This window comes from Carassius carassius, chromosome 3, assembly GCF_963082965.1.
Source record: "Carassius carassius chromosome 3, fCarCar2.1, whole genome shotgun sequence".
NCBI lineage: Eukaryota > Metazoa > Chordata > Actinopteri > Cypriniformes > Cyprinidae > Carassius > Carassius carassius.
The window spans coordinates 36,272,413-36,284,513 of NC_081757.1; the positions used below are offsets into that span (position 1 = coordinate 36,272,413).

Genomic DNA, 12,101 nt, shown 5'->3' on the forward strand with positions numbered 1-12,101 from the left:
ATTTCAAACGTAAAAAAAAAATGTGGAAAATGAAATAATGGATATTTCTTTCTCTTTCTCTCAGGTTGATGGTGTCTGGTTCTGCTGCTCTTCCACAGCCTGTCCTGGAGCGTTGGGCAGAAATCACAGGTCATGTGCTGCTGGAGCGCTACGGCATGACTGAGATTGGGATGGCACTGTCAAATCCACTTAAGGGCCCACGTGTACCTGGTACTGCATCACTTCATAAATGTGACTACCAACAACAATAAAAGCAAATATGTGTGCACTTAACACATGCACTTATTGCATGTGTGCACTTAACAAAAGTTAACAATTTAATACCAATTTCGTCACCAATACAGAGGTTCAGTTAAAGATTCTGAAAGCTTTTTTGAAGAAGATCCCATATTAATGTTTTATGGCTTTACATTTAGCAGTTTAAGAACTATGCAATATTATTGCAAATACTTTTGGCCACGATAGTGAAAATCAGATATTGAGACTGCTCTAGTTCTTGAAATAAAAAAAAGGTGTATATATGTATATATATGTGTGTGTGTGCAGTACTGTGCAAAAGTCTTAGGCCACTAGTATTTTCACCAACAAAAAATGGTTTTAAGTCAGTTATTTCTATCTTTTGCTGTAATGTGTCAGTAGTAAATATCAGTTTACATTTCCAAACATTAATTGTAATAATCAAGTGAGATTTTGGTTTGCACAAGGAGTCTGACAGCCGCCAGTGCTGCACAGAGACCTGATCTCACCATCATCAGTCTGTCTGGAATAACATGAAGAAACCGAACAAACTGAGACAGAGTAAATCCAGAAGAACTGGGGCAATGTCTCCAACACTTGAAACCTGCAAAGCTACAGAAGTGTGCAAAGTTTTAGGCACTTGTGTAAAAATGCTGTAAAGTGAGGATGCTGTCAAAAGTAATAAAGGAAAAATAATGCCATTAATAGGTTTTGTTTTTATTAACTTCTATTAACTTAACTAAATTAAATCAACATTAGGTGAGACCACACTATGCATTAAAAAAAGCAGTTGTCCTAAGTGCACTTGCGCATTGTTTTTCAGGTTTAGGTTTCTTGAAGTTTCTTTGAGACATTGCCCCAGTTCATCTGGATTGAGTCTGTCTCAGTTTGTTCTGTTTCTTCATGTTATTCCAGACAGACTGATGATGGTGAGATCAGATCTCTGTGTGGAGCACTGGCTGCTGTCAGACTCCTTGTGCAAAAAAAAAATCTCACTGGATTATTACAATTAATGGCAAAAATAATGTCTGGAAATGTAAACTGATATTTACTACTGACACACTACAGCAAAAGATAGAAGTAACTGACTTTAAAACCATTTTTTGTTGGTGAAAATACTAGTGGCCGAGACTTTTGCACAGTACTATATATATATATATATATATATATATATATATATATATATATATTCAAATTTATATTTAACTTTATTTTGTGTTTTGACTTTACTGGCCAGTAAATCATACTCAAAATATGAATGTAGGGAGGCAGAGAGAGAGTCTGTAAATCACGGTTCTCTTCAATACCAATATATCGACAGCCCGAGTAAGAACCATAGGATTTTGGTTGTTAACTATGCTCACCATGCATTCAAGTGAATTAAAATCTGACCAATCAGCTGCTATGTAGATGAAAGTGAATATGAACAACGGATAGCTTTTGTTTAGAAACTCTGAAATAGAGCTAGTTTAAATCTTTCTAATCATCTCGGCTTTGTTACTTTTTCTTCTACTGATGTTCAGACCTAATGCTTCATCTCTTTTTTTTTCTTCTTTGCTCGATGTTTTGCGACGGCAAGTTGTCACAGATCGACCTCCGCTCTGAAGTAGTTTGTTTGTCTTTCTTTCGTCTGCGTTTTGTTGTTTACGTGTGATTATCTTCTGAGAAGCTCTCCATGGGTCTTTCTGAGTGATGTAGCACTGATCAAACTGCTCCCGTCAACTTCCACGTCTTCTTTTAGTGTCAGTATTAAAGCTCTTTCAGTGCAATTTCTTGCATTGCTCTGGGTGTCTGAGGATTGTTTTGTTCGCCTTTCGACACATGTTTGTGAGTGAAGGTGCTAACGTGGCTGTCAGAGGCAGCTTGTGTGCTCTCTTGTATTATAATTGAAGAGTTCAGAGGAAAAATGGTCTGAAGTTAATGCTCGGAGGTGATGATTAAGAGGAATTTGCGACTGTTAACATTTCCTGCTCGGCCCCACGAGACGCCTGTGTGAGGCTGTCTTATTCAAAAGTAGGTTGAAGTCGATCAATATCAGTCACAGGGTTGACTGTGATCACCAGAGGAGATGCCTATGAATTATGATGAGTTTGATCTAATGTGTGTGGCAGTATGAACCAGTTGAATCTTTGTTGAACAGAATGCTGATGCTGTAAAGCTCCAGACTGAGATTAAAAAGTCTCTTGAAGAAATGGTTTGGGGGTTCTTTTCAGCCAGTTCAGGAAATAATGTGATTCTTAATTTTACCAGTTTTAAAAAAGTGCTCAAAAACTCATAGACTAGATGAGGCATTGTTCTAGTTGAATTAAATGGTAATATTTTAAGACCTATTGCAAATGTTAATTATAAAAATGGATAGTATCAGCTATGGTATAAAACATTGTGCATATCACCGTGTTGCACCCATAAGCCAGCTATTCAACTCAGTGAAGGTCTATATCTTCTAACAGATGAGTGACACATCTTAATTAAATGTACTGAATAATTAATTAAATTTCTTGTTAATATCTTTATGTACTGTAGTAATTGTATCATGAAGTCACAAAATAATGATATGGCAGGAACATAATTTTTCAGCTCTCATTAAAACACAAGCAAGAGTTCTTGTTTTTATAAATAGATGTTATTTCTAAACCTTTATATGGATTTTCACACATTTTTTAAACCTTCGTCTGTCTCTTACTCTTTCATTTGATCAATTTCTGTTGTAATTGCTCCACACCAAATTCTCCACCTTGATTTTTCTTACCATGACTCCCTTTCTGCACTCTCTTTCTGTCTGTTTTCAGTTTAATTTTGGTGTGCTTTATTGGCGTGACAGAAACTGCATTTGTATTACCAAAGCTTTCCATAGCTGAATACAGTGAGAAATGTTACAAAATTAAGTTAAATAAAGACGTGAAATTGTGCGACTGGAGTAAACAAGTCATTGAAATAAATGTGTATGGCAACATAAAATGAAATGCATAAATTGTCCAGAATAAATAAACTATTTAACAAGTGGTAATAAATAATGGAAGTTCAGCTACTACATTCTACTGTTATTTTTTCATACTTAGGATGTGATACAGGCCTGAAGAATACATCAGTGCACTAACAACCAACACTCAGAACCTTATAGCTTTGAATTTAGCACAGACGAACACCACTGACATTTTCAAGAAAATGTTGAAATCTAGTTAAACAAGCCATTCAGAAAAACAAATCTAATTGTGCCAATATTAGTAACGCGCATAAGTTATTTTTCTTTCCGTGTTGTACTAGCGAGTGCTGCCACTCCCTATGGTGGCTCAGTGTGGAATGCTGTGCGAAAAGCTTTGAATAAAACATGAGAGTGTGTGTGTGTGTGTGTGTGTGTGTGTGTGTGTGTGTTTTAATGAGGGCTTGTGATGGGCAGAGCCACTGGAGGCTTGTTAATGGCTTCTTTAAGCAGTCTGGGAGCTATTGTGTCCTTTTCTCATTTTGTGACAGGAATGCTGCTACAGGGACAACCACATTCCAGTGTATACTTGCACGCAATCATATCCCAGTGGACACCGTGCATAGACCTCAAATCAGCCCCCATCTCATCTGTATTCACACTCAAACCCCTAATGGTCAGATTTCACATAACGTGTGTATATAGGAGTAAGACATCTCTTCAGCTCTGTATATCTCTGCTACAGCTTTACAGTGCCGGCAGAATTTATTTTTTTTAGACAGATTGATCCAGTTTTACAGTAGGCTGACATTTTTCCTCCAAACACTACTGTGTTTGAGATGCTGCAACATTGAATTTTCATAATGAAGGTTTTGCTAGAAGAGTTTAAGGGTGTATTCAAACCTCTCGTGTTTGGTTCGATTGAATCAAACTCAATTTGAAGCTTCTCCAAACCTAATTAAAATCAACTAGAAATCAGTTCAGTAATTAAATAAAAGTTTAACATTACCTCTTTTAGGAATTGCTATATCATTTTTGCTTTACATCGCAATAAGAACATGGTAAACCAATAGTTTTACTGCATATAAGCCAAGAAAATAAAATCCATTTTATTTGTATTTAATAATTTTCTGTGTGTTTTTTTCCAGGTGCGGTTGGAGTGCCTCTGCCAGGAGTGGAAGTGCGTATCATGATGACAAACTCCACCAACGCTATCATCGCTGAGGGCAACAGCAAAGGAACCCAGGTACCTATAGGAGTGCTCCGTTTTTAACTGTAGAAAATAATTATTCCTATCCACCTTTTTCCTACACCCCATGACATGAATTATGGGTATAACTTTCATTAAACCGTAAACAATGAGAGACTGATATAAAAAAAAAAAGTTTTAAAAGTTACTATCACCAGAGAATTAATAACTCCAAAAGCTCAGATGGGTCTTTCAGCAGCAATATTGTGGATATGTTCAATATTACTGTATAGTATATGTCTATATTATGTAACCTATACTTATGTTGTGTGAATCAAAAATGTTCTGTCATGGAGTACTTGGATATTTATGCAAATGTCAAAGTGCTTTGCCTCATTTTATTCTTTCATTTATAAATGTATATTTCACCTTTTAAATATTTTAGTAAACCCTGCTGATAGGGATTAGAAGTGAAGACACTGTGGAAGGAAAAGAAATGGTAAAGAGTTGATTTGGAGAGAAAAACATGAGAGCAGACCACAACTGTGCAGTTTCTGGTGTCTTTTTTATAGTAATACAGCAGGTCCAAAAAAAAGGAAAGTAAATATTCAGGAAAGACATTTATTGCAGATATTGTTGCAATAGCAATGTCACATTAATTGTGTTACATTATTTAATGTAAAAATGTTACATTTCATGTCATGACAGTCATTCCTTAGATGTATGTGCATACCTTCTTGTGCATAAAACCTGTATAAATGTTCTCACAAAAAAAAAAAAACTTTTAAGTAGGCATTTAAAGTGATTAAAATATATAATCAAATTTGTATTTACTATATGTACACAGTTATTAATGAAGAAGCCCTACTGACATTGTACTCCTAGACATATGTGTGTTTTTTTTTTTTTTTCAGGTGAAGGCTGGTTTGGAGGGGAAGGAGGGCGAGCTGTTGGTTCGAGGTTCTTCTGTCTTTCAGAAGTACTGGAACAAACCTCAGGAGACAGCAGACACCTTCACTGAGGACGGATGGTTCAAAACTGGTACTGCTCTCACACTTATTTGATGCTTGCCTGTTATGGTACTACACATACAATAATAGGGGAGCATGTCTACACACTGTGCATAGATAAGACTGTGTGTTCTGTGGGACATGCTATATGACAAGCTAAATGAAGGTTTGACTGTCTGTCTGAATAAAGTGCAAGATAAATCAAAGAAACTAGTCAAAAATAATGAGAGATAAAAGGAGAAGACATAATGGTCCAGTTTGCTGCCATAAAAGCAGGACATAAAATTAAAAGAATTGTTCGCCCAAAAATGAAAATTCTATCATGATTTATTGTTGCCTTTTCTTTTATGCAACAGAAAATGAGATGAGATGCAAACTTGTCATGCTGCTCTTGTGCATAAACATGTGCATATATATATGACTCATGTGCCATATTCATAATGATCTGAAGCTATAAAACCGTTTTTTGTTTGCACCTGTGCACATTCAAACTAATGTCAAATCTAGTTCAGCGTGTGCCAAGTTTTGAGAGCTGTGACAAAAATAAAATGTAGCATGAAATAAGTTTACTGAAATAAAAGAAAAAAAACACATACAATTGTATTATTTCTAGTTTATAGGTAGTTGTCAGGGCACTTTATCATTTCCATTTATTTTAACTTGTACTAAAATATGAAAACTGTAAAAAAAAAAACTTTAAAATGAAAGAAACAACAGAAATTAAAAACTATGCTATTATTTCAGTGCAACTAAAATAATGCTGCTGCAGCATAGAAGTTTGTTGCTTACAGAGAGATATCTTATGGCTTCAGAAAATTATAGAATATTAATACCATGGACAACTTTATGACACTTTTGTATCTTTACATCCCATGCTTCGTGCATTCTTTCATTAGATAGGAAAGACTCTTTAAAATATCTTTGAGTTCTATGAAAGAATGTTGACCATATGCACCACCACGGCCATAAAGTAAAGGATGACAATTTTATAAATTACATAAATATTATTTTAATATAAATAGAATTTTAAAAAAAAAAGGGTCACACTTTATATTAGGTGGCCATAACTACTGTGTACAGTACTTCCATCAAAAAATAAGTGCAGTGTACTTATTTTGTACATATTGTGTTGCAAAGCACTTTTGCTGCTATTGAGGTGGGATATGGGTAAGGTTAGGGACAGGTTTGGTGGTATGGGTGGGTTTAAGGGTGGGTTAAGGTGTAAGGGGTGGGTCAACAGTAACATTTATAAATTTAATTACAGATGTAATTACATATAGGTATTTAAAAAAATATAAGTACAATGTAAAAACATGTATGTACTGTACACAAGAAGTGCATTGTATCAATTGATTAATTTAAATGTAAGGCCACCTAATATAAAGTGAGACCAAAAAAAATGTAAATGAAAATGTCAAGGAAAAGAGAGCAGTTTGATGAGAGAGAGACTGCAGGAGGCAGCAAGGACAGAGTCGCAGTGCTCCACGCTTCTGTCACACTCCATTACACAGCACCATCCCATAATAAGAGACAGAGAGCAATCAGCTCAAAACACACCAGTCTGCACCGTGTGTGTGTGTGTGTGTGTGTGTGTGTGTGTGTGTGTGTGTGTGTGTGTGTGTGTGTGTGGTTTCATTCATATGGACAAAACAATTTCTGAAACCGACTATTTGCTTCTTGTTTATTAATATTTAGACTCTCGCTAGTATTAATACCAATGCTAACAGTACTAATGGCATGATGTTAGCAAATTTTGTCTGTTGGCATAAAGAGCCCCTACTAAGGAATAGATTATTAAACGTGATAAAAAGATATAAAACGACAAATTATTTGTTTTGTTCATTAGATTTTTAGGGCAGGTGATACCAGTGATACCTGTGATACCACAACAATGAGCCGTCTAGGGTTTTGGAATATTATTTTTAATCCACTTACAGTAATTCACATTATAACGAATATTCTGTTATCAGTTACTCACCCTCATGTCATTCCAAATCTTCTTTTCATCTTCAAGACGCAAATTAAGATTTGTAATGACACCTGAGACCTTTTTATCCTCAATTGAAAGTCGATTCAACCAAAACTGTCAAGCTCCAAAAAGATCATAAAGGCATCATAAAAGTAATCCACATGACTCGGTTTATTCCATTTTCATGAATCGATGTCAATGTTTAGTGTGTGTGCAAAAAAAAAGTCACTTTTGCATGGATCTCTGACACACATTCACAAAATATCCATGTGCGTTCATTTTGCAGATGATCTACTGAAAATGAGCAAATTAAAGAACAGACACAGCCAGCTCATTTCCATAATGACCAACCCAATCTAGTATCTATCAAGAGCAGCACAATTTAGCAATTATCGCAGCCATGTCAAGCACAAAATGTGTTAAGACATGCTTATTTTTTGGCGTTAAATAATGGCACAAATACCAGTTAATTGAATACTGCTTTTCATCACTAATTTTTTGTAAATCATGACTTTTTTATTCATTGGCACAAACCATTAGTCAATCTTGCCCTAAATTTAAATTAAAGACTATCATTTTGGGCAGTCATTGAAGGTTGTCACTGAAACACTTTAGCATTGTATGTGTTTTACTATAGTGTAACAACCCCCCTCACTTCTCCAAAAAAAACTTTCGACCTCGCTAATCATCTAGTCAGCTGATGAACAATTAATTAACCATCCTGCCCATCCCTAAAAAGAAACATCCTTCTCATTTCCTTTTCACCTGCAACCTTAAAGACTGCTCTTCTTGTTCTTCCCGAGTTTGCTGGATGTTGCAGTCCATCTGCTCACCCTCACACCCTCACATTTCATCATCACACTCTCAGAGAGGGAGATGGAGCGGATCAATGTGGCCCGTGTCTGCCCGGCTGTGTCTCTAATAGTGTAAGTGTGGCTGCGGGCTGTGACTGGCACCTCTATAGATCATCTGTCACCCTTTCTACAGCGCTCACTTTCTGCCAGTCCTCATGCTTCGTTCTTCCCATTGATTTTCATGCGTGCCTTTATGTTCTCCCTCCTCCTCCTCTTCCATATCTCTTGTTCTTTTGTTGTTGCTATGAATCTCATGCTGTTGGATACTCCATCAGCAGTCCACACACACACACACAGATCCTCATTAACTCTGGTTGAAGGTCATTAGGATTTCGTAATAAATATCTAGGATCATTATCTGGCCCTGGCTTTTGCTTTACATTTTTTTTTGTAAGTGAAATATTAACTTGGTAGCCTGCTATTCATCTTTTTTTGTCAACTGGCTCACTAGTCTTGTTAGATGTTTTACTATCAGCTTAAAGTCTAACATAGAGGTTATTCTTCCTGAGAACTGTCAAGTTAGGCAGGAAGAGGTTGTCCGACCAACATAATAACATATAACAACATGTAAATGGATCTGTTTTAACCTTGTTATTTAAAAAATATACTTGTCATATTTGTGTGCGATATGTATCAGATGGTCTGTGAACTCTCTGTTGTCAACTGAAGTTCAGACTTGTCTGTCTCTGGTTATATGTTGTATAGTTTTTACCCATGATACTATAGTAACATCCCACATGCTGTAAACAACCAATTAATTTTTTTCTAACACACAAACAGTAGGAAAAGAAACCAGGGAAAAGGAAAAGAAATGAAGAAAGCAGGACAGGACACCTCTAGCAGGACAGCTCTTTCCTGGAATAAATTATGCTCTGGGAAACAATAAATAAAAATAAATAAATAAGACAAGGCTGCGCACAGAGAAGCATTAGCAATTTTCCAAATGCTGCGCACACATAGTTATGAATAATGGAGGCATGCTAAAAGTCGGGTGCGCTCGGGTAAGCACTGGTTAGGGAATGCACATTAGCCCAGCTGCTCGTAAATAACAGGAGCGAGGTGGTAACGGGGTTGACTCCTGAGCACCGGAGCGCTGGGCAGAATGTTAACTAGCTGTTTCACTCTCTTTCTCGCCACCATGGCTGTTCGGAGATCAAATTGTAGACATTTATTAATGATATATGGAAGAGTTTGCATGTTTTATTTTCTTTGTTCTGTGCTTCAGTGTTTTCAGTCTGCTGGGTGGCCAATTCATCACCCAGCTCTGTTTTCAAGCGAACCCAGCCATAGCTTGATCACATGAAGCATTCAGTAATCCCCCCCTCACCATCTATTTCTCCTAACCCTTCTTTTGCTCCTCCTTCTTTCTGAACCCAACCCTCAGGTCACACATCTCTCCTTCTCACTGGTCTAACACAGTTATCCAGTGGGAAGGTCACAAGTCCAATGATGGCTCTGAAATGCACTACTGGACAAAAGTTTGGAATAATCAAGAATACAGTGTGCGTGCCTATGTGTGTGTGTGTATACTTGTTTTCTTTGACAGCAAAGAATTTTTTAGCAACCATTACAACATCACTTATGCTTTACATGAGGACATTGCAAATTGTCTTTGCGTTCATGAGCCATGATTAGAAAAGTTTTGCATTAGTGATTCTGTTGCATTAGTGAGACTGGATAAAGTGTTCATTGGATGAGTGCTGAATTTCCTGTTATAGAGTGTGGAGAACATACGTTTTTAATTAATAAAAAATAATGTACATTGGAATAATGTGCATGGTTTTCAATATGTCTTTCTTAGAGATCCCTTAAACAAGATTTTTTAGACTTCTCAAAGACCCCCCCCCCCCCCCCCAAAGAAAATACGTTTTTGACCTCAATAAAATCAATACAGTAATGTGATGTAAAATGCGGCAATATTTGACCATACCCCCCCCCATCCCTCCCATAATCCTTTAACTTTCATATGTTTTATACAGTATATCTGAGATTTTTCAAATTCATCTAAAGTTGTTCTCATGAGCCATGAACTGTTAAGTAACCTGCTAAGATTTTTCTGTGAAGGTGACATACATTCGTCCTCTCTTGAAATGGGCCACATATTGAGTACAGGGACAATCACTCTTTCTTCTTTTTGAAGAGTAAAAGAATATCTGTCCCCAGTGCCATCATCCTGTTTTTGAGAGAGAGCACACTTGTTGACAGATTGAGGGTTGCTGATTGTACTTTGCTTGACATTATGTGTGAGGAGTGAAAGGCAGTGAGAGCGAGAAGTGACCTTACTGTTGCTGTCACAGATGCTAGACAGCCATGTGCTATTTGAGGACACTTTAGCAGGCTCCTTTTTATAAAGCTGCCCTGCAAATTCACTGTTTGTGTAAATGGGTTTGCCTTGCTGTAAAATAAAGTATTTTACTACAAAGATAAACATTTACCTTTTTCTTCAAAATAATGTGCACTGATCATTCATTTACAAAAATGCAACGCTAAAAGAAGTAACGATGTCTTAGAGCACAACGAAAATTGGTTGTCCTATTCCTGGCTGTGTGTACAGCTCTGCATGTCATTCCTAAAAAAACATACATACACACAGGCCTAAAAGCTACAGTCATTTCTGAGTTTTCCTTGTGCTTGAAGCAGTGGTCAGTTTGCAGTTTGCTCTTGGTAAAAATGTGATTCTTGAGCTTGAAATGTTGGCACTGATTCTCAACAGCTCTGAGGTCTTGCCTAAGACATGTCCGCCCAACTACCTACCCCGACCCACTGAGGGGCTGCCCTCAACAGCTGCTTGACCTAGTCTAATTTTTACACTTGTCCTGTCCTTCCGAGCTAGAGAGACCTGGGGTGCTTCTCAATATCCCTCCTCGTCTCCTCGCTCCTCCGTCCTCCATCCTATGACCCGGAAACCGATCGTGCACAGCCATCTTGAAGGACATCTCAATTCTCTAATTGCACCATGAGGAGGCGAATATCGAGGAGGAAGGAGGCTTCATGAGGAGCGATGAGCGAGGATACACAGGTGTATCCTATGCGGAAGTCTTTTATCGACTTAACGTGACGCACGTATAAATTCTCCTCCCCCTTCACATCTGTTGTAATAATTTTTATTTATATTTTACCTTTTCACTTCAAATAAACCATGCATGTCATATATTTCAAACAGGGCATCTTGCTTTATTAATATTTATTATGAATGTCTTAACTAACAAACTTTAACAACATAAGGGCAGATCCCTTTAATCACAGCTGATGATACTTTGAAGTAATGCTGAAGGGAGCGAGGATAAATCATTTCACTTGATTCAAGTCCTCCATCCTCACGTCTTTTCCTTGCGTCCTTCCCTCGCATCCTGAAGAGGTGGAGCTAAGACATGAGGAAAGGAAGCGAGGAAAGGAAACGAGGATGCACAAATAAGAATTGAGAAGCACACCTGCTTTCATTGATTTGATTCAGATAGCCGTGGTTTTGTTACACTTGGATTTACAGGAGGTGTGTGTGTGTGTGTGTGTGTGTGTGTGTGTGTGTGCGCATAGGCGGAAATCACGAGGGGGTCGGGGGGTCCGGACCCCCTCCTCTGAGGATTGTCCACCCTAAAATATAATTGAAATATGTGTATTGTGAATAATATAATGATATATAGTTAAACTAATTGTGTAAGTAGTAAAACAATACAAATGCAAACGGAGCAACAACAAAAAAAGTTTTAAACATCTCGAGTTCCCCCTGCCTTTCCTCACATTGCTTTGGTCCACTGCCTGCTCCCCTTTTACCTCACCACCACCGACACACACACACACACACACACACACACACACACACACAGAGTCCGGTGCGAGAAAACGTGTTTCAGTAGTTGTGGAACTCCATAAGTCAAGCTTACTTTATTCACATTAAACATCGGATGACGTGATTATTTTCTCT

At 37.3% G+C, this 12,101-nt stretch overlaps 1 protein-coding gene across 2 annotated transcripts in view; it reads left to right on the plus strand.

Moving 5' to 3' along the window:
• The window catches only part of acsf3 (acyl-CoA synthetase family member 3), a 46,943-nt gene that overhangs the window by 12,078 nt on the left and 22,764 nt on the right, over positions 1-12,101 (plus strand). For both annotated transcript variants that reach the window (XM_059537002.1, XM_059537003.1), the window contains exons 5-7: positions 65-210; positions 4,306-4,403; positions 5,261-5,387. In XM_059537002.1, the coding sequence (XP_059392985.1) occupies positions 65-210; positions 4,306-4,403; positions 5,261-5,387 (371 nt within the window). The remainder of the gene's footprint in view (positions 1-64; positions 211-4,305; positions 4,404-5,260; positions 5,388-12,101) is intronic.